Source organism: Sus scrofa, chromosome 15 (assembly GCF_000003025.6).
Source record: "Sus scrofa isolate TJ Tabasco breed Duroc chromosome 15, Sscrofa11.1, whole genome shotgun sequence".
In the NCBI taxonomy this organism is placed as follows: domain Eukaryota; kingdom Metazoa; phylum Chordata; class Mammalia; order Artiodactyla; family Suidae; genus Sus; species Sus scrofa.
In genome coordinates this window covers 131,054,928-131,081,730 of record NC_010457.5, presented here as the reverse complement: position 1 = coordinate 131,081,730, position 26,803 = coordinate 131,054,928, and the positions used below count along the sequence as shown (strand labels likewise).

Below are 26,803 nucleotides of genomic sequence, written 5' to 3'. Positions count from 1 at the left end.
GGGGAAGAGGTAGGCAGAATTGAAGAGACGGAGGGAGATGGGGCTACACAGAAAGACCCAGAGTGACACAAGTTGCTGGCTTTGAGGACAGGAAGTGGCCTGGAGCCCAGGAATGTGAACACCCCCTAGAAGCACGAGCTCTTCCCTAGAGCTTCCAGAAGGAACACAACCCCGCCATTTCACTGATTTTAGCCCAGGAAGACCCATCTCCGACTTCCGGCCTCCAGAACTCTAAGATAATAACTTTGTGTTGTTTTCAATCACACCTTTGTGAGACTATGGTACAACAGCAACACAGCCTATGTCCAAAACCCTTCAGGTGAGGTAAAATAGGCTATTTTACATTCTCTTAACAAATACTGGACACTTTCCACGGGGTCCAAGCCTGTAGTGGGTGCCTCGTTGGGAACAGAGTAGATACACTTAGAAATGAAATTTGTACCTGGCACTCATCAATGCAGGTAGCAGGCTACAGTCAGATAGTGGAGGGGCAGGAAGAGGTACCACCTGGGATGGGACAAAAGATATGGAATTTTTGTCCTTTTTGGCCAAGAAAACCGCGGGGCCTGCCCAAGTCTTCCAGCTACAAGCTGCCATATTTTGTGCCCTAGCCTTACATGAGGGTTTTTGTTGTTGTTTTTTAATCACTTCTCTGTCTCAGAGAAATGCAAGATACTTCTACGCTCACCTGCACCTTAGCTCTCAGGCCCTTTCCTACAGTTATGAATGTGCCAAGAGCATTAGCGAAGCTCAGCCAAAGCTAGAAATTACAAGCGGCCACAAGAGTGTGCACGTGAGGTGACTGCAATTTTTTTTTTTTTTTTTTCCTGCCAAACCAGAATTAGCCGGTATAGGAATGAGCGAGCGTGGAGATTTGAAATTGCACGGATTGGAAGGAAGCTCAGGTTAGGTTCGGGCACCTCCGAACGCACCGTTTTTAAAGCCACACGTACTGAGGCCTCGAGCTCGAAGCTCCACAAAACGGAGCTGGCCCGGCAGCCAGCGGCAGAGGCGCCGGGAGCCCGCACAGCGCACCGAGCCCGGCGGAGCGCCGAGCTGCGGGTACCCGCATCTCCAGGATGATAGGCGACATCGCTACAATTCTCTCCGCCCAGCCGCTCAGGGGGCTCCGAGGAAGACAGCAAGTTCGGGCATCCGGGCCAGGAGCCGAGTGAGGCCGCCGCCTCGCGGGCTGCGGGCGGTGAGTATCCCGAGGCCTGCGGCGCCGCGGGCCCGGGGATGGAGCGGCCCCGGGCGCATCTTGGATGGCGGGTGGCCGATGCACCCACACGCCCGGGAAGCGGCGGCGCGGGCCCGGGGCAGGGTCGGGGAAGGCTGCTCCGGCGGTCGAGGGTAGGGCTGCACCGAGGCGCGGGAGTCGCGCCCAGGCCGCCCGCCGGGGGGCTCCCGAGCCGCGGGCGAGGCCACCTCGGGGCGGGCGGGGTAATCGCGGGCCGGGGCGGAGCGTGGGGACGCGCGCCTCGCTCCCACGGCGGCCAGGGCCCCGCGCGCGTCGGCCAGGGCGCTCAGCGCCCCCTCGGAACCCGGGCCCCAGGGGCGCGCTCGGCCCCGCGCCCACCATCGCTGCCGCCTTGTCTCGCGACCCCAGTTTGGGACTCGATCTAGCAGTGATGGAGCGGAGAGGGGGAAACCCGGGCGGGGGCGGCGCGGCTAGGAGACTTGAGGATGCGGGTTGCCTCCCCGCGCTGGCTGCCAGGACTGCCATCGGGCCCGCTTCCCCGAGGTGCTGGCGTCTTCCGAGCCAGCCGGAGACGCGGGCTGCCGGGGATGGGGGCCGGGGGGTCTCTGGGTGCCAGAGAAGAGGGATCAAGAAGTGCCAGGGAGGAGGGCCCGTGGCGGGGATGGTGCTGGGAGGAGGGGCTCCGAGGCCGGGTCGAGCGGGGACAAGGCCAGGACTTGCAGGTGCAGGTCCTTCCTAGTGGGTCTGATCAAGGCTCCTCCGGAGAGGAAAGAAGAGACTAAAATAGGGCAAGGGACCAGGGGCGGCCATTTCAGGGCCTGATGCCCCCAAGGCCATTGGCGGGGTTTTAGGAGCTCAACTCTGCTTACCAATTAAGCCGTTTTCTTTCCGCGGAAAAGTTGATCCAGGCTCATTAGCAAGGATGAGTGAGGGTTATTACTGGTCATTAGAAAGATTCCTTTTCGTCTTGCCTGGCTTCTTTGTGTGTGTATGAGAGAGCTAATTGGTTAAATTATTAGTTGGGGGGGTGGATAAAACAGGGTTTGGAATCCCTCAGGCCCCCAGTTCAAATTTGGCCTCTGCCACCTGCTAGTTTGACTTAAGCTTCATCGCCACATTCTACAAAGTGCCTCGATTAACTCAATCTGTGAAATGGAACATTAATATCAAATGGACAGAATTATGTGGAGAAGCCACCAAGGACAGCCCCTGACCCATAGAAGGCTTTTATATGTTTACTTCCCCCTAATACAGCGTTAACCCCGCTAGGTTCCGCATTCCTCCTGCTGTGTCGTCTCAGCACTAGCTCAGCTGCCCAGCCTTTGCTGCTCCTCTCTTCAGCCTCTTGGCCTCAAGTGCGCCCTCTAAAGGCCCAAGATTTCCAGTGTGCACCAGGTCTAGAGGGCACATACCCACGGAGCCACCATACACCTGCATCTAATGAAGAATCTGCTACCAACATAGTCTGACCACCTTTGGGGAAGATTGTAATTTTCATTTTCATCTGTCCCTTCCCCCTTTACTGCTCATTTATAATGAGCTCATCACATGTGACCTAATCACAATAACCAAATTAAAAATCATGGAGTTCCCATCGTGGGTCCGTGGTTAACGAACCCGATTAGTCACCATAAGGTTGCAGGTTCGATCCCTGGCCTCGCTCCGTGGGTTAAGGATCGGGCGTTGCCATGAGCGGTGGTGTAGGTCACAGACGCGGCTCAGATCCCATGTTGCTGTGGCAGCTGCAGCTCCAATTCAGCCCCTAGCCTGCGAACTTCCCTATGCCGCAGGTGCGGCCCTAAAAAGACAAAAAAAAAAAAAAAATCAATGACATGCTCATAAAATGTATGCCCCTAACAGAGTTGTGGAAACTTGAGTCTCTGAAACCCTTCAGTAGGCTCTAAGTTATTTTCATTTCTGCCTGTTACCAGGCAGATATGGAGCTGACCTCTATGTCACAGCCTGCATGTGTTACTTCATTTCCTCCCTTGATGGTTTCTCTCGCACGGTTCATGAACTCACTTTGAGAAAGAGTGAGAGGTTGACTGTTGGGCCCATAATCTTCCCATTTCCTTCCTCTAGCTCCCCAAGCTCCTTCAATGCAAGACCCTAATATCACCTGCAGAGCTTCCGGTCTAGATGAGCCTAGAATAGGTTGTATTTTACACATCCACCCTTAGCAGAAATCCCGCCCTCACTGCTCCATTTCCCCCACTGTCCCACACATGGGTTGTCATTTTACACGTATGTCAAGATGTGGAAAAGACGAGGGAGCTCAAAGACTATATAGGGGAGAAAGACTTGGAGCCTGGGGTGGGGTCACCCAGAAACCCCCATGCCCCACCCCACCCCCATTCTCCCACTCTCTGCAAGTGAGAGTAGGGTCCTAACACTCAGGTAAGTATTTTGTATCTTATTATTACATAAATGCCAAAATGCTAAAGCAGGAGTTCCCTGGTGGCTCAGTGGGTTAAGGAGTCAGTATTATCCCTGCTATGGCTCGGGTCGCTGCTGTGGCACAGGTTCCATCCCTGGCCTCAGAACATCCACATAATGCAGGTGCAGGAAAAAAAAAAAAAAAAGATTAAAATGCTAAAGCAGACTTGGAGGTGAGGGATAGACATGTATATTTCTGATGCCCTTCGTTTGTTTTAGTTAACGTGGCTGGGCAGTCAGGTAACTGTGATTAGGCGGAAGAGGAATTACTTTTAAACCGATGTGGGTGTGAAATGCAGACCATCCCATTGCCTGGAAGATCTTCAGGGACCTCCTAAAGGTCTGACAGAACTTTGTCCTCCCCCCCCCCAACCCCCACTCTCCGTTTGGTACTATTTTCTACGTGCACCGTTGCACCTCTTGAACAAAACTTTTCCATTAAATGCTATTTAGCGTCATTTATTTATGAGCAAATAAAGCAGCACTGTCAAGAGCAGTTCAATGGCAACTGCATCTCAGCCCACAAAATAAATAATTCAGTAAGAACATAAAGTGTTTAGCATTGCTTAGAAAAATGCTTACTGGAGTTCCCATTGTGGCTCAGTGGTTATCGAACCCAACTAGCATCCATGAGGACGTGGGTTCAATCCCTGGCCTCGCTCCATGGGTTAAGGATCCGACAGTGTCATGAGCTGTGGTGTAGGTCACAGACACAGCTCAGATGCCTCGTTGCTATGGCTGTGGTGTAGGCAGGCAGCTTCAGCTCTGATTGGACCCCTAGCCTGAGAACCTCCATATGCCACGGGTGCAGCCCTAAAAAAGACAAAAAAAAAAAAAAAGTTTACTATTTCAACTCATGGGTTGAAAAAGTATGACTTTGACATTATTATCATTTCTAAGTCTTTCTCAGATGTAAATGTGCTCTCGGGAAATGCCCGGTTGTGTTATCTCATTAAGCACAAACTATAAAGCAAGTTGTTATTATTCATCTAGGCCCGTTACACCCCTTATCAAGCTGCCTGGTTCTCCTCTTTCTGGCTCCTTGAGATGCTGCGTACAACGACCAGGGATGGAGGGAAGACACATCAGACACCCTTCAGAACCCCTTCTAGCTTCACCTCTCAGACCTTTTGACCAGGTAGCTCTTTTGGGGGCTGCAAGCTTTGGAGAGCAAGGGTTACTGCCTCCCTTTCTATCTCCAGGCCGACTGTCCTCTCCTGGGGGGAGGGAGGGGGCGGGGAGACACACGCACAAGCCTTCAGCCCAGTGTAGACTAGATTCCCAAGGGAAGTGGCTCTGAGTCACCACTAATCTACTGGAGGCAAGAAGCTGATCCAGGTGATCAGATGATGTTTAAAAGAAAAAGAGAGGGACTCGTACTTTGCTTTTACAGCACGTGGAAGTTCCCAGGCCAGGGATGGCAGCCTGCGGCACAGCAGTGACGACACTGAGTCCTTAACTGCTAGGATACTCAGTTAAAGTTTATAAAGGTGTATAATAACTTTCTTACAATAAAGCTCATCTATGTTTTGAATTTTTTTGCCAAAAAGATAAAGGGGAGAGAAATTACAGGGAAGACTATCATCCAAAGAATAATCTCATCAAAAAATTTGTGTCTTGGAGATCCCTTCGTGGCTCAGCGGTTAATGAATCTGACTAGCATCCATGAGGACACAGGTTCGATCCCTGGCTTTGCTCAGTGGGTTAAGGATCCAGTGTTGCTGTGAGCTGTGCTGTAGGTTGAAGGCATGGCTTGGATCCTGTGTTGCTGTGGCTGTGGTGTAGGCCAGCAGCTACAGCTCCGATTCAACCTCTAGCCTGGGAGATTCCATATGCCGCAGGTTCGGCCTAAAAACAAAACAAAACAACAAAAAAAAAATTTTCCCTACAGATACATATTTTTAACAACAACCAAAAAGGGATTATTTCACGTGTTCTGTTTGTGACCCACCCCAGGACAAGTTACACCTTAGTATGACCTTCTTTGTATGTCTTCGAAGAGCCTGTATGGTTTTATTTTTGATGGTGCACTTGCATTGCATGGCTATACCAGGATTGATTTAACACGTACTTTAATGTTGGATGTTTGAGATGTTTGCAAGGTTTTGCTTTTTTTTTTTTTTTTTTTTTTTTTTTTTTGGCCACACTCATGGCATTTGGAAGTTCCCAGGTCAGGGATCAAATCCGATCCTTAACCTACTGCACTGGGCTGGGTATCAAACCCACCCTGCCATGGAGACAATGTCAGATCCTTAACCCACTATGCTATGGCAGGAACTCCTGCAAGGGTTGTTTTGCTTGTTTTTCTCACTATGTCAAGGTTTTACTATTATAATTTAGTTGAGTCTTTTTTAGGGGGGTGGCAGCATGCAGAAGTTCCCTGGCCAGGGATTGAACCTGAGCCGGATCCTTAACTCCTAGGCCACCAGGACCATCCTTTAGCTGAATCTCGCAGGATGAGCAGAAGAGGACCAGGAGATTAGATGTATGTTCTCAAAAGAGGGACGCAGAGAAGGTCGTGCACAAAAGCTTGAGTGACTGTGCCAAGTTGAGGGAGCTGCAGGTGCTTGCACCTGGCTGGAAAGTGGAGCACGAAGGTGACGAAGGAGAGGTAGGACCCAGCAGAGCAGCAGAAAGCTCGAGAGGAGAGCCTGGCGGTGGACCAGAGCCTTTGGACTTGATCAAAACGATAACTTGACAGGGTGGGAAGTTACATGGTGAGGTAGCATTTTTATCACTCCCAGCAGCCTGGGTAGGGAGGGGTGGAGGGAAGGACCCAGCAGAGAGCTCCCCCCACGGGCAGGAAGTGCAGTGGCTGAGAACTGAATGGCTGTTTATTGATGGATTCTTTAAAAATAATTCCATTTGTTTTGATTGAATTGGGGGGTTTTTTTTGGTTTTTTGTTTGGGGTTTTTTTGTTTTTTGGTGTTTTTTTTGTTTGTTTTTTTTTTGTTTTGTTTTTTGTTTTTTTGTCTTTTTAGGGCCACATATGGAAGTTCCCAGGCTAGCGGTCAAATTGGTGCTGTAGCTGCCGGCCTACACCACAGCCACAGCAATGCTAGATCTGAGTCACGTCTGTGACCTACACCATGGCTCATGGCAGCACCGGATCCTTAACCCACTGAGTGAGGCCAGGGATCAAACCTGCATCCTCATGGATGCTAGCTGGGTTCGTTAACCACTGAGCCATAGCGGAAACTCCCTGTTTTTTTCTTTTTAGGGCTACACCGGCAGCATATGGAGGTTCCCAGGCTAGGAGTGGACTCGGAGCTGTAGCTGCTGGCTGTAGCTGCTGCCAGATCCTTACCCACTGATCGAGGCCAGGAATCGAACCTATGTCCTCATGGATACTAGTCAGATTCATTTCTGCTGAGCCATGATGGGAACTCCTGAATGGCTGTTTAAAAGACAGAATAATTTAAAAGTTAAAAATAATGAGTATGGGAGAAAGGAAAAGTCAAGATGAGCCCCAGGACAGGTCCACGAAATTAGTCTTCCACTGGCACCCTTGGTTCCCAACAAATTCTTAGCCCAGGGATTAGTGAACTTTTCCTATAAAGGGTCAGAACATAAGTATTTTAAGTTCTGGGGGGCACATAGCTTGTAAAAGGTAAAAACAGGAGTTGCTGCCGTGGCTCAGTGAAAACGAACCTGACTAGCATCCATGAAGATGAAGGTTCAATCCCTGGCCTCGATCAGTGCATTAAGGATCCGGCATTGCCGTGAGCTGTGCTGTAGGTTGCAGACTCAGCTCGAATCGTGCGTTGCTGTGGCTGTGGTGTAGGCCGGCAGCTATAGCTCTGATTCGATCCCTAGCCTGGGAACCTCCATATGCCGTGGGTGCAGACCTAAAAAGCAAAAAATAAAAATAAAAAAATAAAAGGTAAAAACAATCCTTAGCTCAGGGGTGTACAGAAAGAGGCTGTGCAGGTGCCTCAGTGTACTTCCTCTACAAGGGGCTGAGCACTGGGCATGTGGCCACAATCTGCTTCTCCGCCTCCCTGGCCACATTGCAACACTGCAGAAAAAAGCCCCACGGTTGGAGGTGGTCCCAGTGTATTTGGGACCATTTTTCATCTCACCTTTCTCCACTGCAGCAAAACAATTTTCAGTAATAATTGCATGTCACGGGAGTTCCCTGGTGTCAGCAGGTTGAGGATGCAGTGTTGGCACTGCTGTGGCTCAGGTCGCTGCTATATGGTGCAGGTTCAATCCCTAGCCCCAGAACGTCCTCATGCTGTGGGCGTGGCCAAAAACAAACAAACAAACAAACAAAAAAACACATGTCATGATCAGTAATAATCATTATTTTCATTTTGCTTTTCATTGTGAAAGAATTGTTTGAAACAAAGAATAGATTTCCATTTTAAAGACATTGTTCAAATTGAGAAAAACATTTCAGATACTGACTACAAGTTTTGCTTTCTAAACCAAAGTTTTTCACCTTGCAGTCCTGCACTCTGGTTCCCTCTTTTAAGGTTTAAACAAAAATAAAGTCTCCAGGTGGGCATGTAGAGTAACAAAAGTGAAGTAGCTGGCATCCTGGCCCCATGTTTAATGTAAGTGTGCCGTCAGACTCCGTCTCAAATGTCCTGCGAAAGGACACCCAGGCACCGCAAACCCACACGGAGCTGAGGGGAGCGCCAGCAATTCTGAACTCTTAGGAACTCACTCCCAATACAAATAGGGCAACTGGAGCCAGGCAGGTGCTGGGGTTCACCGTATAACCATCAGTTCTTTGAAATAACTTCCTCGGACAGTGATTATGAAAGGACAAGCAACCAAACCGTGCCAATCCGAAGCTTGCAGACATAACATGAAAACATTATTTGTTGGAACTTTGACCAAGAAAGGATTCTTTTTCCCAGAGAAGAGTATTTTGTTAATACCATTGTCTGGAATCCCTGGCAGATAAGGGACCACAAAAAAAGCAGACCAACTTTTAGTTGTTTGTTCTTGTTTTTTTTGTTGTTGTTTTTGTTTTGTTTTGTTTTGTTGTCTTTTTGCTATTTCTTGGGCCGCTCCCGCGGCATATGGAGGTTCCCAGGCTAGGGTTCCAATCAGAGCTGTAGCCACCGGCCTACGCCAGAGCCACAGCAACGCGGGATCCGAGGCGCATCTGCAACCTACACCACAGCTCACGGCAACGCCAGATCGTTAACCCACTGAGCAAGGGCAGGGACCGAACCCGCAACCTCATGGTTCCTAGTCGGATTTGCTAACCACTGCGCCACGACGGGAACTCCTGTTCTTGTTTTTAAGTCCTTATGGCTGGCTTCTGGGGCAGAGGGCTCCCTCTGCTCTGTCCCGGGTGTTCCGCTGCCCTCAGGGCTCAGCACACCTTCAGAGCTGCCCAGTGATCATTTCCGCTGGTTGGAGGCAACTGTTTGTTCCATTGTCCTGATCATTGAGACCCCAGTATAAACCACCTTCCGTCCTTCACCAGAGGAATTAGACCCACAGATACAACTTTCAATCCCACGACTTACCATCTTACATCCATCCACCCTCTTCGGGTGTCAGAGACTGTGTCACCCTTCCTGATCAAGAACAACCCTGTCCCACCACCTCTGAGATTCGTCATTCTCATTCCCCATCTGTCTCTCTCTCTTACCTCTCTCTCGTTATATCTCTTCCTCTATCTCTCCCTCTTCGTTGCTTCTTATCCTCAGTTCTTAGGCATGCCCTTCATTCTCATCCTAAGAAAGAAAACCAGAGACCTCCCCCGATCTGCCGATCTGGCGTCATCTCCCCTCTAGCTCCATCCAACCTCCCACCTCTTGTTCAAACTCTTCTCTCTTCCTTGTGCACGTTCAGCCGTCGACTGTTCTTTCTGTACAGGATGAACTCCAAGATTCTTATCTGGCACATGAATCCCTTCAAGATCTTTCCTCTGGATCCCTGGTGATCTGCACATCACTGTTGTACCCAAATTTATAGTCTGATTTCCCTTTTTTTTTTTTTTTTTTTTTTTTTTTTTGTCTTTCTAGGGCAGCACCCGTGGCATATGGAGGTTCCCAGACTAGGGGTCGAATTGGAGCTGTAGCCACTGGCCTACGCCACAGCCACAGCAACACAGGATCAGAGATGCATCTGCGACCTACACCACAGCTCACGGCAATGTCAGATCCTTAACCCACTGAGCAAGGCCAGGGATCGAACCTGCCTCCTCAGGGATGCCAGTCAGATTTGTTTCCTTCGAGCCACGATGGGAACTCCTGGTTTCCTATTTTCTAAGCAGTTTTCTAACTACCCAGGTCAGTGCTGCGAATACAGCTATTTAGAGAGGGAGAAGTATGTTTTGTGTGTTAGACATCAGTATCGCCATTGTTAGAAAGCTGTACCTCCCACTGGAAGAGAAGAAATTGGCCTGCTACTTTACCAGTTTCTCCTGAGTTGGGTTCGAATGAGTCAGTCTTCCTGAGGCTACCCCTCTGTTTGTACTGAATAAATCGAATACGCGGACCCACCGAAACAGAACCACATCCTCTGCCAGGTGCCATCCCCACCCCGACCCCACCTCAAGGCCGAGCTGCCCTGCCTAAGGCCAGGCATCTTCCCTCTCTACTGTCTGCCTTATCACCTGTCGGTTTCTATCTCAATAAAGGGACACAAGGCCAGGGCTTTGGAGTCAGGCAAAGCTGGGTGGAATTCCTGGGCTCCTGTCTAGGGGCTTTGAGTCGGGCAAAGCTGCGTGGTATTCCTGGGCTCCTGTCTAGCTCTACACTACTAGCCTGACCTGAGAACTTGGGAAGAACCCTTCATGCCTCTGAGTCTATTTCCATTTCTTTAAACTAGGGATAATAATGCTTACCTACAGGATGACTGTAAAAATGAAACAGGTTTCATAAAAGCACTTGGTCTGGCGACAAACTGAGGCGTATTCCCAAATCTGCCCAGGGACAACGATATGATGATGGGGTCCCATTGGTTATGGGGGGATGGGGGGTGGGTAGAGCTGTCCAAAGAAGAGAGGTTGTTTTGTTTTAATGTTCAGTGACATTGTTTGTCCTGTGTATTTCAGAAAATCTTGGACAATGTATACAAGCCATGAAGACATTGGGTATGATTTTGAAGATGACCCCAAAGAGAAGAAGACACTTAAACCCCACCCAGACATTGATGGTGGATGGGCTTGGATGATGGTCCTTTCCTCTTTCTTTGTGCACATCCTTATCATGGGCTCCCAGATGGCCCTGGGAGTCCTCAACGTGGAGTGGCTCGAAGAATTCCATCAGAGCCGCGGCCTGACCGCGTGGGTCAGCTCCCTCAGCATGGGCGTCACCTTGATCGTGGGTATGTTCACGGGTGACCTGCTCTAAAACTGAATAATTGTGATGGGAGGGGGAGGGAGTGGGAGGGATCGGGAGCTTGGGCTTATCAGACACAACCTAGAATAGATTTACAAGGAGATCCTGCTGAATAGCATTGAGAACTATGTCTAGATACTCATGTTGCAGCAGAAGAAAGGGTGGGGGAAAAACTGTAATTGCAATGTATACATGTAAGGATAACCTGACCCCCTTGCTGTACAGTGGGAAAATAAAAAAAAATAATAATAATTGTGAAATCACAGTTCCGAGTTCCCGTTATGGCTCAGCAGGTTAAGAATCTGAAGAGTGCCCATGAGGATGTGGTTTCCAGCCCTGGCCTGGCCTGGGGGGTTAAGGGTCCCGCTCTGCCGCAAGCTGCAATGTGTCAGGTTGCAGATGTGGCTCAGATCCGGTGTGGCTGTGGCTTTAGCGGAGGCCAGCACCTGCAGCTCTGATTCAGCCCCTAGTCCGGGAACTTCCATATGCCGCAGGTGTGGCTGTAAAAAGAAAAAAAAAAAAAAGTGAAATAAAATGACAACTCCTCACTGTAAGTAATGTTTTATATAGTTGAAAAGTTAGATGTGAGTGGATGTTGCTATTGTTTTTATTCCGGTCAAACAGAGATAACGTGGTATTTACAGTTTTAACCATTTTTAAGCATGTCGTTACGGGCTGTCCAGTACCTTCATCACCACCATCCATCACTAGAACTTTTCTCGTCTCCCGAACTGAAACGCTGCACCCACTAAACCATACCCTCCTATAGCCGCTGCTGCCCCCAACCCCCCATCCTCGGCCATGACCTTTCTATTTTCTGTCCCGATGAATTTGCTTACTCCAAGTACCTCATATAAGTGGGATCCTATAATATTTTCTGTGACATTACTATTTGAATATTGTAAACATTTGGGGTATCTTAAATATGTATCATTAAGGAGTTCCCATCGTGGTGCAGCGGAAACGAATCCAAGGAGGAACCATGAGGTTGTGGGTTTGATCCCTGGCCTCGTTCAGTGGGTTAAGGATCCATTGTTGCCATGAGCTATGGTGTAGGTCGCAGACATGGCTCGGATCTGGCATTGCTGTAGCTGTGGTATAAGCCCGCAGCTGTAGCTCTGATTAGACCCCTAGCCTGGGAACCTCCATATGCCGTGGGTGCAACCCTAAAAAGACAAAAGACAAAAAACAAACAAACAAACAAAAAAAAACAGTGTATCATTAAAATATTCTTTTGCCCAGAATTCCATTTTCTTAACTGTCATAGTTCATTATCTATCATTACAAATCTTTTTAACACTTATGAATATTTTTTTAAAAGATAAAAATTTTAGAGAAAGTGCAATAAAAGTAAATAGCAGTGTTATTTCAGAGTTCTAGTGTTTTAAATTTGAAATACTGATCCTATTGAAAAATCTTTTAAACTGTTTTTAGAAAGGTCACTGATACGGCTAACAGGAAGAAATAATAACACATTCATGCGCTTTGTAGTTTAACCTAACCACACACAGCAACCTATGAAAGTAGTTCTTATCTAATTGGAAATGATAAACCAGAAGGTTATTATAAGTATGTTATTATATAATGTGTTTCAGTTTGAGAACTAAACAACTTTTACTGCCCACTAATATTTAATAAGCATCTATCCTCTCATTTACTTTTAATTCTCTTAAAAATCCTATAAGGGAGTTCCCGTTATGGCTCAGCTGAAATAAATCTGACTAGTATCCCTGAGGACGCAGGTTCCACCCCTGGCCTCGATCAGTGTGTTAAAGATCTGGTGTTGCCAGGCACTGCGGTGTAGGTTGCAGACGTGAATCGGATCCTACATTGCTGTGGCTGTGGTGTAGGCCGGCAGCTACAGATTCGACCCCTAGCCTGGGAACCTCCAAAAGACAAAAAAAAATCCTATGAGGTAATTACCACTATACCCTAAAGTTTTTCAGTGGCTTCGCTGGAAAGTAAAAGCTGTGCTTTTACCTCTCACTTGTTTTAATTTAAGGAATCCATGATGTATTCTGTACTGGACGCATACATGGCCTCAAATCTCTTTCTGTCTTTGTGAGAGTGTGCGTATGACGGGCGTATGGGTGTCCGGTGGGTCTGGATCATGAGTGTGTCAGTGATTTCCTCTGATGCGATAATTAATTGCCTGCATTCAGTTGAGAGATTTGTTGCTCTTGGCTGGTATAGAGCCAATGGTATTTTGGATCATACCAGCGACATTAATAACAGCAGCAGTGCTAACGATAGAAAGCAAAGACAGACTATTACTTCTCCAGATATGGGTGGGGGTGGGATATGTGTTTAGCAGAGGGAATTATTACTGATCTGGTTTTAAAATTAAATAAGGACACCATTGTGTGTGACAACTGTTCATAAGTTCATTTTTTTTTTTTAGGGCCGAACCCTCAGCATATGGGAGGTTCCCAGGCTACAGCTGCCGGCCTACACCACCGAAATGCCACATCCGAGCCAGGTCTGCCACCTACACCACAGCTCATGGCAACGCCGGATCCTTTAATCCACTAAGCGAGGCTGGGGATCGAACCCGCAACATCACGGTTACTAGTTGGATTCGTTTCCACTGCACCACAACAGGAATTCCTGTTCATAAGTTATTTTTGCCTCTAAGAGTAATGAACTGACTCTTTTAACCCTGTCTTGACCTTGTTTAAACTGGAACAGTTTATCATATGAAAAGCATAGGCGGGTTAACTCTGGTGTAGGGTATTTGCAAGCTTTCTATTGCATGTGATTCCACCTTCTCAGTAAGTCAGTAAAGGAAAACCGTGCTTCTCAAACACTTAAAATTCACTTTTCTTACCTTTTCAAAAATACATTTTCAGAATGTAGAACTTCAGTTTAGGAAGTACATGCCTGCAACAGAAAAGACTCCACCAAAAGACCAGGGTATGAAATGTCCCAATATTTTGGAATAATTTTGTGTTTCACAAGGTCTATAGGAATAAGCAAGGGAAACTAGTAATAAATTTTTTTTTTTTTTTTTTTTTTTGCTTTTTAGGGCCTCACCCGCGGCCTATGGAGATTTCCATGGCTAGGGGTTGAATTGGAGCTGGAGCTGCATCTGCCAGCCTACAGCCACAGCCACAGCCACAGCCACAGCCACAGTGACACCAGATCTGAGCCGAGTCTGCCACCTACACCACAGCTCATGGCAACGCCGGATCCTTAGCCCACTGAGCGAGGCCAGGGAATCACACCCGAATCCTCATGGATCCCAGTCGGATTTGTTAACCGCTGAGCCATAAAGGGAGCTCCTAGTCCTGAAATGAATGGCTGTGGTTCTGAAGATGACCCCCAAAATGAGAATACCTAAGTCATGGTGGTGCTAAAATGTGATTGTCATCTGTAATTGGGAGGTAACAGTGGATTGAGTTCTCTCTGCAAGTCCTTGAATTCCCAACAGTAGAATTTCAGATTATAGACTAATCTTTCTACAGGAAAGGTGCCGGATAAACATCTTTCCCCCTGGGGCTGAGAAATTATAACACAGCAAGGCTCATCATTATATAAATGAAAGGTCTTTTATTCTATCTATCATGATTCTAAATTGCTATTCATTGTCTAAGCTGTTTGGTACAGGGTAGTGGCAGATGTGTTGGGTATTTGCCAAGCCAGAACCCAGCAAGAACGGCTCTCCTTTATTGAGAAGTTACTGGAGTTCCCATTATGGCTCAGCGGGTTAAGAACCCAACTAGTGGCCATGAGGATGTGGGTTCGATCTCTGGCCTCTCTCAGTGGGTTAAGGATCCAGCATTGCCGCAAGCTGTGGCATAGGCCACAGATGTAGCTTGGATCTGGCTTTGCTGCGGCTGTGGTGTAGGCCGGGTGCTGCAGCTCCAGTTCATTCCCTAGCCTGGGAACTTCCATATGCCACAGGTGAGGCCCCCAAAAGAAAAACAGGAAATAATAAAAAATAAATATTTAGCGCTTAACTGCATGGCAAGTGCATGTTATATACGTGATCCCATTCAATCCTATGGCAACCCTGGAAGCCAGCCCATCCTCTCAGCGTCGCAGAGGAGAACAGGTGTCGCTCAGAGACATTACTAACTTACTGAAGTTAACTTATAGCCAGTAAGTGTGAGACAGGCTTCACCCCTGGTCTGGAACCCCAAACGGTGCCTACTATCACCCTGTCCGCCACTACATTAGATGAGAACTGACTATTGTAAAGACTTTGAGTGACCACTTTTAAATATAAAGACTCCAAGTTCCCGTCGTGGCGCAGCAGAAACGAATCCGACTAGGAACCATGAGGTTGCGGGTTTGATTCCTGGCCTCGCTCAGTGCTTTAAGGACCCAGTGTTGCCGAGAGCTGTGGTGTAGGTTGCAGACACGGCTCGGATCTGGCGTGGCTGTAGCTGTGGCGTAGGCCAGCGGCTACAGCTCCAATTGGACCTCTAGCCTGGGAACCTCCGTATGCCGTGGGTGCAGCCCTAAAAGGACCAAAGGCAATAAATAAATAAATAAATAAATAAATAAATATAAAAACTCCATGAATTGTATTACAGAGTTGAAAGCCTTCCCTCTTGGACAGTGACTCACACTCACACGGAGAAAATTCAGTAATACCATACTTTTTTTATTTTTTTTTTTTATTTTTTTTGCTTTTTAGGGCCGTACCTTTGGCATATGGACATTCCCAAGCTAGGGATCAAATCAGAGCTACAGCTGCCAGCCTACACCACAGCCACAGCAACTCTGGATCTGAGCCGTGTCTGCAGCCTACACCACAACTCATGGCAACGCCGGATCCTTAACCCACTGAGCCTGGCCAGGGATCAAACTTGCATCCTCCTCAATGCTAGTCAGATTCATTAACTGCTGAGCTCCAGGAATACCATTCTTGTTTCACTCCTGGCTGGCATGGATTTTGCCAGTTTCCCGCAGAGGGTCCCAGTAGTGAACGCGATGTAACCACCTTGGTTGTATCCACAGCAGCCTTCGTGGTAGCTCTTGGGATAATTCCCGGTAGAAGCCATGTAGTTAGGGAAGCTATAGTCTGCAAAAGGTCACTGACTTCCTAACTAGATTTAGAGCCGTGGTTGTCAATCGGATGTGGTGCAGCAGAAACGAATCCGACTAGGAACCATGAGGTTGTGGGTTCAATCCCTGGCCTTGCTCAGTGGTTTAAGGATCCGGCGTTGCCATGAACTGTGGTGTAGGTTGCAGACATGGCTTGGATCTGGCATGGCTGTGGCTGTGGCGTAAGCCAGCGGCTACAGCTCCAATTAGACCCCTAGCCTGGGAACCTCCATATGCCGTGGGTGCGGCCCTAAAAGGACCAAAGACAATAAATAAATAAATAAACAAACTCCAATCCTGGCTACACTTCAGATCCACCAGGGAGGTTTTAAAAATGATGCCTCTCAGGCTGCACCTGGACCATTACATCAGCATCTCTTGGGCTGGGATCCTAGCATTGGGCTTTTTTTTTAAGCTCCCAAGTGACTCCAGTGGTAGCCAACTCAGAGAACCATCAATTTATTGCAGGGAAGGGCTACACCAAGAGACCAGGAGTTCAGTGAACTATCTATCTGCTTTCATCCGGGTGATCCAGGCTTACCTCAGACTGTTTCTCTCCTCACCTGAGCTTTTTACAACTTTTGAGATGCTAGAATGGGCAAGAAATGATCTCTTCTTCAGCGTGTTCCTGCTGCAGTGCAGAGCTTTATTACGTGGGAAATGGACCAAGAGTCAGATTCCTTCCGAAGAGGAGAAAATCTGCTAAGGTGCATAATCTCATTCCAAAACTCTGAATTCCTCCACAAGAGTGGACAGCCTAGCCAAAGGATTGCATCTCAATCTGTTTTCTCCTCTTCTTAGGCAGGGGGCTGAGTTCTTTTCATCTTGTTGGATGGCAATTCCATCATGGAGATGCCTGCTGACCATCAACAAACAGTGGTTAGAAAATGAAACTGAGAACTGAAACGTTTAGGTCTGACCTCTTTTTTTTTTTTTTTTTTTAATAAATCTACATTTCGTGGTCATGGAGGAATCACAGCCTTTCTGGAGCTGCCTTGCCCATCTGCACGTCATAAATGACTATAGCTGCAGCACACATGGTGCCAGAGTTGATGAACTAAAAAGCCAGACACTGTTATCAAGCATTCTTTTTAGTAAAGCAGTTAATCCTTCCTTTTTGATACCTGACATTTCTCCAGATATAAATATTCACACTTACTTGGGAATTCCCCCCACTTCCCTAAATGCTTCCCTAATGCTGTGTTTCATAAACATGCAACATCCCAAAAAAAACTTGCTTCTGGGATCCTTAACCCACTGAGTGAGGCCTTTCTTTCTTTTTTCTGTCTTTTTAGGGCTGCACCTGTGGCATATGGAGGTTCCCAAGCTAGGGGTCCAGTCAGAAATGTAACCACTGGCTGACACCAGAGCCACAGCCACGCCAGATCCAAGCCATGTCTGCGACCTACACCACAGCTCACGGCAACACCAGATCCTTAACCCGCCGAGCAAGGCCAGGGATCGAACCCAAAAGCTTATGGTTCCTAGTCGGATTCGTCTCTGCTGCGCCACAGTGGGAACTCCGTGTGTGTGTGTGTGTGTGTGTGTGTGTGTGTGTGTGAATAATCTTAAGTTTTAGACATTAGCAACTGATTCAGAACATTTTTGAAACTTTGTTCTGAATAAAGAAAAACGCATCCACGGGCTGGATGGAGCCCCTAGCGCCCTAGCTGAGAACCTCCATTATAGACAAAAGAAGGCATCCATTTGTCCATTTGTTTCAGGTCTGTCTTCCTTGGAAATCTAGAACCTGGTGGTCCCCAGGGAAATGACTGACCTCCGTCTTTGCCTGCTCAAAGCTTCCCACGTGTGGAAACCATGGGGTTTGGGGGTTTGTTTTAGGTAACAGCTCTAGCCGTGTTTTATCCTTTGTCTTCGTATGAGGATTCCCTGAAAAGGCCTGAGAATAACACGCCCTTGGGTCCTTCTTCAATGTTCTGTGACAGGACCCTTCATTGGCTTGTTCATCAATACCTGCGGGTGCCGCCGGACAGCAATCATCGGAGGGCTGCTGAACTCGCTGGGCTGGGTGTTGAGTGCTTATGCGGCAAACGTGCATTATCTCTTTATTACCTTCGGACTCGCAGCTGGTAAGCGTAGTGATTTTTTTAAACTTGACCTGAAATGTGTCTATGGGGCATTTGGGCCATAATTTTTTTTTTATTTTTTTGTCTTTTTAGGGCCACACCTGCCACATATGGACGTTCCCAGGCTAGGGGTCGCATCAGAGCTGCAGCTGCCAGCCTACACCACAGCCACAGCAGCAACGCCAGATCCAAGCCACGACTGCGACGTACACCACAGCTCTCGGCAATGCTGGATCTTTAACCCACTGAGCGGGACCAGGGATCAAACCCATGTCCTCATGGATACTAGATGCGTTTGTTACCGCTGAGCCACAATGGGAACGCCAAGGCAATGAATTTAATTATGGAGGAAAGAGACTCATTCAAATAGTTTGTCCCCTTTTCTCTTCCCTCCCACCCCACCCCTATCCACCCTCCAGGAAATACTCTTCACTGTAAGACGTGACATATGCCGTTAAGCACGGGGAAGCAACCTAACAGCTGTATTTGGCCTCCGTGATCGAATTTAATTAAATTTTTCATACCTGGTTCTAAGGGCTGGTCCCTTTTCTTGCAACAAAACAGACATATTCATAACACTTAATAACTGCAGAGCCCAGTGTGAGCCAGAGAAAATCATTTTCTCCTTCAGCCCTGTTCAAATTAAGGAAATAGAAGCAAACCTCGCAGAGATGTAGAGACTCTAAGAAGCGAATCTAGAGCAGAGCAGTCAGTCCCCAGAGCATGTGTAAAAATTGGCTGCCAGGCAGCACAGTTTACACATCCGTTCCACAAAATATATTCCCAGCCATAATTTCCTTTATCAATAGGTAGCCGGATGCACACAGAGAAGTGGTTTCTTACCCGTACAATTGTATTTCAGGGTACAGGAGCCATCCTGACGTTTTTCAGTACAGAGGTATAATCCTAATAAAATGGCCCATTGACAGCAGTGTTTGTGTAAGAGATCAAAGTTATAGTTTGGGCTGGAATTCCTGTCGTGGCTCAGTGGTTAACAAATCCAACTAGGAACCATGAAGTTGCAGGTTCGATCCCTGACCTCACTCAGTGGGTTAAGGATCCGGTGTTGCCGTGAGCTGTGGTGTAGGTTGCAGACATGGCTCGGATCCTGCGTTGCTGTGGCTCCGGCGTAGGCCGGCAGCTATAGCTCCGATTAGACCCCTAGCCTGGGAACCTCCATATGCCGTGGGAGCGGCCCTAGAAAAAGCAAAAAGACAAAAAAAAAAATGAAGTTAAGAGTTTGGGATTCTTGTTTTTTTCCCCCCATTTATTATCTGTGTGACTTTGGGAAAGTTACTTAGGCCTCAGTCTCCTTAGCTGCAAAATGGGATAACTGAGAGTGTTTGGTTTTACAGCGTTGTTGAAATGATCACATGAGATCATCTGTATAAAGCACTTCACACAATACATGGCACGTAATAAAATGCAGAGCAGATATTCGCTAATGTATAATTGTTATTATATGTAATATAATGTTTGTATTATAAGCTTTAGTATATGTTTTACAGTAACAAGAGATGGTGAAGACAAAAGCTGACCTGTCCACCTAAGTAGACAGGTTGGTTCTCCGTTGTGTACATCCATCCACATACAGACCTGCGGCATTTCTGTATCCTCCGAGGCCAAGTTGCGAAAACAACGATCTGATCTGAAGGACTTAATAACAGTTCTTAAAGAATTTAAGATGTTTTCCCTGAGGCGTTATAGAACCTTTGCCACATACCCCCCCCCCCCGTAGTCCACCGAATAGAGCTGGCACTGGGATTTTTCTATTATAGATGAGAAAATACATTCCTTCCACCGAGACTAAGGAGCCACACCGAGGTCTCTGGGCAGACATGTGGGAGCCCCTAGGAACTTGATCTGTGGTGTTTCCTTATATGGACTGTGACCTGATCCTAAAATCCAGGACTTGAAATGTAGTCCCATCTTTTTTTTTTTTTTTTTTTGTCTTTTTGTCTTTTCTAGGGCCGCACCCGTGTCATATGGAGGTTCCCAGGCTAGGGGTCTAATCAGAGCTGTAGCTACTGGCCTATGCCAGAGCCACAGCAACCCGGATCCAAGCCACGTCTGTGACCTACACCATAGCGCACAGCAACGCTGGATCCTTAACCCACTGAGCAAAGCCAGGGATTGAACCCGCACCCTCATGGTTCCTAGTCGGGTTTGTTAACCACTGAGCCATGACGGGAATGCCTGTATTCCCATCATTTAGAGATGTCTATGAGTAGACTCTGTGTTTAAATGGAGTTTTATTTCTTGCATTGAGTTGCATATTGACCCTTAAATGATATTATCTCCATATTCATTCATTTAGTCATTCACTCATTTATTCAACAAACACTTGTGGATCCAAGGAAGTAGGAAAAAATATCAAGAGGCCAGTGAAAGTGTTTCCTGAGACACTTCATTGCTCCCACATTTTATACAGGAAACACCTAAAGAAAAGTCTCTGAAAAATAAATGTGTCCACTTTGTCCACAAATACATAAATACATGCATATATGTATACATGTATATATTTAAGGGGAAAATCCAGCTAAGTCAGTTGGCTTGCCTGCTGTCGGGCTGTCATTAGTGAGCTGTGTTGAAACAGATTGACCTCTCTTTAATAAAAAAGAAGAAAGGCATTCCCTTTGTGGCTCAGCAGTAATGAACCTGACTAGTATCCATGAGGACGAAGGTTCGATCCCTGGCCTCGCTCGGTGGGTTAAGGAACCAGCATTGCCATGAGCTGTGGTAAGGCCACAGACACAGCCTGGATCTGGCGTTGCTGTGGCTGTGGCATAGGCCGGCAGCTACAGCTCCAGTTTGACCTATAGCCTGGGAACTTCCACATGCCACAAGTGCAGCCCTAAAAAGAAAAAGAACAAAGAAAGAAAAAAGATGCAAAGATCTGCAGAAAGCAAGGGATTGATACATATATTTAAAAGATACTTTGCTGACATCCTTCCTCATGACAGAAAGCTTGTGAGGCAGATTGTTTGGGTTTTTCTAACCTCTAGGCAATTAAAATTGCATGGTGGTGTCTTCCTAAACAGAAGATTCATGTCTGTTTGAACGCTCTTACTCGGCTGAGAGAGTCTGGACAGACAGCTTTCCCAGAGCTCCATTCTCTTAAACTTGGTTCCTGGAGACACCTTTCCTCCCATCTGTGCTGACTCGGAACCACAGGATTTTTCTCTCCTCCTCTGGGCCTCCTTCCTCCACCTGACCTGTCTGAGCACAAGCTCTTCCTCTAAACCTGAGTGTGGTGAAGACTTAGTCCAGGGCCCCTGCACAGGGCTGGACATTAACAAGGCCTTGCCTGACCTCTGGGCTTAAGCCTGAATCTCCCCAAGGCTGATCCTATATGCTCATAGAATCATTATGCTGACTATAAACAACAGTCACATTGGGAAGCGGGGGATGCTGTTTAGGGATGAATCGTGGAAATAGATACTTGTAGCTTTGGACACAGATTTTTTTTCTCACACATGGGAGCCTTTATTATTAAACAAAATTATGATGGATGCTACTCTTACGTTTTGTCCCGCAATTCTGTTCCTATTAGTTGATTCATTCTGCTGCTATTTAGAGATCCATAAACACATTAAATTTAGGGTGTTGTTTATTGTCAGTGACAAATCAAATTTTAAATATTAGACTTTTGGAGTTCCCTTGTGGCACAGTGGGTTAAGGATCAGGAATTGTCACTGAAGGGGCTCGGGTTGCGGCTATGGTACAGGTTCGACCCCTGATCTGGGAACTTCCACCTGCCATGGATGTGGCCAAATAAATAAACAAATAAATTTTTTAAAAAATTAAACTTTTGTGCCATCAGCACAATCCAGAATGATCATTTTAATATAGGCCAAATGATCCAGTTTCTTTAACATGTAAATTGCAAGGAAAAAAGAGAAAAATTAAGACGCTTAGGTTTCTGCTCTTTGTGGACTTAAAACTCAACAAGGTTAATTAAGAGTTTGGTTCAAAATTAAGGATAGCTATTTTCTTCGTGCTCTTCTCTCCCATCATGTAAGTTATTGCTGCACTGCTGCTCTTGGCAAGACTTGACAGGTAGCTTGGGAGCGTGCTCCTCCTTCTGCTGGGAATTACTTAGAAGTTGGCTTAATTGTCCTTAAAACAAAATGGTATTGGAGTTCCTTTCGTGGTGCAGCAGAAACGAATCCAACCAGGAATCACAAGGTTGTGGGTTCGATCCCTGGCCTCGCTGAGTGGGTTAAGGATCCAGCATTGCCATGAGCTGTGGTTAGCTCTCAGACACGGCTCGGATCCCGCGTTGCCGCGGCCATGGTGTAGGCTGGCAGCTGTAGCTCCAGTTAGACCCCTAGCCTGGGAATCTCCATATGTCACAAGTGTGGCCCTAAAAAGCAAATAAAAACAATAACAAGAACAAAAACAAGACAGTCTACCTGAGGAGCAATGGGTTAAGGAGGGGTCGGCTCCTACAGGTGCTGCAAGTGCCGCTGTTCTAAGGTAATTAAAAGAGACAGGTGGCTTCTTGGGCCTTTTAGAAACTAAAGCAAGATCTTTCTGCAGCTCTGTGCTGCCGTAAAGAGTGGGGGTTGGAGGGTGAGCAGTGATCAGCAGCTTAGAGTGAACGGCAGCGTGGCCGGTGGAAAGGGACCCAACCCTGCAGCTGGGTCTGAATTCCAACCCAGATGCTCCAGTTAACTGGAGTCTCTTGGGAAAAGTTTCCTGATCTCCATGACGTTTGGTGCCCCCTTTTGTAATATGGGCGTATCCATGGGTAGCTTTTGGATTATTGTGAAACCTAAATCAGAGAAAGCCTAAAAAGCAACTGGCCCATCATCACCACTCAATTAGTGGTAACTGTTATATTTGCACGTCTGACTGCTCTGATCACCTTCCAAATTCAAGTAATTCTGAAGCTGTTCAATGACACTGAGCAAAGGAGGCTTCTTGGCTTTGGCATGTTCTGTTGGTCAGGTCTCTTTTATACTGTCAAGCTGCTGTTCTAAAGTCAGAAGGCCATAAGCATTAGAACTGAATGGGGCCTCATGATCATCTGAAGTGGGGCTTATGGGTTCCTTCTACCTTTACCTAGAAGTTGAGGAAATAAGCCTCTCAGCCAACATTTTATTTTATTATTTTATTTTATATTTATTTTATTATTATTATTATTATTTTGCTTTTAAGGGCCACACCTTTGGCATATAGAGGTTCCCAGGCTAGGGGTCTAGTCGGAGCTGTAGCTGCTGCCCTACGCCACAGCCACAGCCACAGCCACATAAGATCCGAGCCGTGTCTGCGACCTACACCACAGCACATGGCAACACCAGATCCTTAACCCACTGAGCAAGGCCAGGGATCCCACCTGCATCCTCATGGATGCTAGTCAGACTCATTAACCACTGAGCCACGATGGGAACGCCTATATTATTTTATTTTTAAATGAACTTCTTTCTGTTTTTGTCTTGGCTGTGCCTCAGCATGTGGAATTTCCCAGGCCAGTGAGTGATCCATCCCGAACCAATACAGTGACAACGCTGGATCCTTAACCCTGCTATGCCACAAGGGAACTCCTAGACTTCATTTTCTTTTTTTTTTCTTTTTATGGCAGTGCATGTGTCATGTGGAAGTTCCCAGGCCGGGGATCGAATCAGAGCCGTAGCTGCAGGTCTACACCATAGCCACAGCACACCAGTTCCAAGCCGAGTCTGTGACCTACACTGTGGCTTACAGCAAAGCCAGATCCTTAACCCACCGAGCAAGGCCAAGGATTGAACCCACATCCTCATGTACGCTATGTTGGGTTCCTCACCCTCTGAGCCACAATGGGAACTCCCTGCCAGACTTCATTTTTAAGAGGAGTTTTAGATTCAGCAAAATTGAGCAGAAAGCACAAAATGTTCCCAATACCCCCCTGCCTCAACACACACAGTCTTACCCACCAGCATTTTGATTTTGTCCATGTATATCACCAACTGTTCCTGTTTTCTAAGAAAGATATAATTAAAAATCAAAGGTGCAAATGAGTACCATGTATTTTTGACATCTAGTAGCCACGTATATTTATGGGTTTATTTAATTCCTTTTATTCTCCTAATTAATTTGGGAACACATTGGTCCACTCCTGAGGCTTTTGCAAATTGCCTGGAATCACTCTTCATCCCCTTGTAGGTAAATGCTTTCCTGGGTATTATATGCAATTAGCACTGACAGCAGAACCTTCAGAATCCATTCAAATCACTAAGCACACACTGCATGTTCTTAGTGTGGCGAAAGGAGACACAGTCTTGCCCTGGTGGAGATTATATTCCAGTATAAGAATGTGGGCTTATTGGAGTTCCTGTCGTGGCTCAGTGGTTAACGAATCCGACTAGGAACCATGAGGTTGTGGGTTCGGTCCCTGCCCTTGCTCAGTGGGTTAAGGATCCGGCATTGCCATGAGCTGTGGTGTAGGTTGCAGACGCGGCTCGGATCCCGCGTTGCTATGGCTCTGGCGTAAGCCAGCAGCTGTAGCTCCGATTGGACCCCTAGCCTGGGAACCCCTATATGCCATGGGTGCAGCCCTAAAAATACAAAAAAGTAAACAAATGAATAACACGGTGTGTGGGGGGGACCAAAGAAAGTGATAGAGAAGTTCCCACTGGTGCAATGGGAAGGTAGGTTCAATTCCCAGCCTGGCAGTGGGTTAAAGGATCTGACGTTGCTGCAGGCACGGTGTAGGTTGCATGTGCAGCTCAGATCTGATCCCTGGCCCGGGAACTCCATATGCCACGTGGCAGCCAAAAGAAAAAAAAAAAAAAGTAATGAAGTCTCATATGATGAAATGCAGATGATCTTTAAAAGCTGCGAATCCAGGCTGTGGCCATTTATGTTACGCCCTGTGCCTTTTCTGCCCTTTCTGTGCAGGCTTTGGCAGCGGGATGGCCTACCTGCCGGCCGTGGTCATGGTGGGCAGGTACTTCCAGAAGAGGCGCGCCCTCGCCCAGGGCCTCAGCACCACGGGGACTGGGTTTGGCACATTTCTCATGACGGTTCTGCTCAAGTACCTGTGCGCGGAGTACGGGTGGCGGAATGCCATGTTCATCCAAGGCGCCGTGTCCCTGAACCTGTGTGTCTGCGGGGCGCTCATGAGACCTCTCTCTCCTGGGATGGATGGAGACGTCCCAGGAGGGAAAGAGCCACACGTGATCCCTGCTCACTCCACCGAATCGATTAGGTCCAGCGGACAACCAGGCGGAACTGAGGAAAAGGAGGGTGGCCCCGGCACCGACGACTCCCTCGGGGACGTGCCAGTCCCGGAGAAGGCCGCGCACCGAAAGGACATGTGCGCCTTTCGGGTTCTGAAGATGATGAGCCAGCTGACCGTGAAAATCAGGAAGGGCTTCCAGGATTGGTACTCGGGCTATTTTGGAACAGCCTCGCTCTTTACTAATCGGATGTTTGTCGCCTTTGTCTTCTGGGCTCTGTTTGCATACAGCAGCTTTGTCATCCCTTTCATTCACCTCCCAGAGATAGTCAATTTGTACAATTTATCCGAAGAAAACGATGTTTTCCCTCTGACGTCGATTATAGCAATAGTTCACATCTTCGGAAAAGTGATCCTGGGCATTGTGGCCGACCTACCTTGCATCAGCGTCTGGAATGTCTTCCTCATGGCCAACTTCACCCTGGTCCTTTGTATTTTTATTCTGCCCTCGATGCACACGTACGCCAGCCTGGCGGTCATCTGTGCGCTGATAGGATTTTCCAGCGGTTATTTCTCCCTGATGCCCGTGGTGACTGAAGACTTGGTGGGGATCGAGCACCTGGCCAACGCCTACGGCATCATCATCTGTGCTAATGGCATCTCCGCGTTGCTGGGACCACCTTTTGCAGGTAAAGTGGTCAAGGTTTCAGGAGCTCAGTGTGCAGGTAGAAAAGTCGTATTCTCATTTATGAGTTCCCGACAAGGCTCAGTGGTTAGTGAATCCGACTAGGAACCATGAGGTTGTGGGTTCGATCCCTGGCCTCACTCAGTGGGTTAAGGATCCGGCGTTGCCGTGAGCTGTGGTGTAGGTCATAGACGCGGCTCCGACCCCAAGTTGCTGTGGCTCTGGCGTAGGCCAGCGGCTACAGCTCCAATTGGACCCCTAGCCTGGGAACCTCCATATGCCGCGGGTGCAGCCCTAAAAAGACAAAAAGATAAAAAAAAAAAAGTCCAAGTCCAAGATAGGAGTTCTCGGGAGTTCCTGTCATGGCGCAGTGGTTGACCAATCCGACTAGGAACCATGAGGTTGCAGGTTCGATCCCTGGCCTTGCTCAGTGGGTTAAGGATCCAGCACTGCCATGAGCTGTGGTGTAGGTCGCAGACACAGCTCGGATCCCGAGTTGCTGTGGCTCTGGTGTAGGCCAGTGCCCACAGCTCCGATTAGACCCCTAGCCTGGGAACCTCATATGCCGTGGGAGCGGCCCAAGAAAAAGGCAAAAAGACAAAAAATAAATATATAAAATAAAATAAAAAATAAACAAGATAGGAGTTCTCTGGTGGCCTAGCAGTTAAGGATCCAGCATTGTCACTGCTGTGGCACAGGTTCAGTCCCTGGCCAGAGAAGTTCCACATGCCACAGACGTGGCCAAAAAAAAAAAAAAAAAAAAGATGTTAGAAGTCCAAGATAAATAAGGAAGTTTCTGTTTATGCACATGCTCCTTTTTTCCCCTATTCCTGCTCCAGTTTCTCACTTATAAATTTTAGCAAGTTAAA

General features: G+C 47.4%; 1 protein-coding gene across 2 annotated transcripts in view; it reads left to right on the top strand.

Moving 5' to 3' along the window:
• Positions 800-26,803, top strand: part of SLC16A14 (solute carrier family 16 member 14) — a 38,565-nt gene continuing 12,561 nt past the window's right edge. The window contains exons 1-4 of one of the 2 annotated variants that reach the window (XM_021075126.1): positions 800-1,201; positions 10,663-10,934; positions 17,947-18,090; positions 24,970-25,938. In XM_021075126.1, the coding sequence (XP_020930785.1) occupies positions 10,676-10,934; positions 17,947-18,090; positions 24,970-25,938 (1,372 nt within the window). In that variant the 5' untranslated portion in view covers positions 800-1,201; positions 10,663-10,675. Of the gene's footprint in view, positions 1,202-4,454; positions 4,776-10,662; positions 10,935-17,946; positions 18,091-24,969; positions 25,939-26,803 lie in introns of those variants that run through there. The other variant, XM_021075127.1, reaches the window with a different exon arrangement.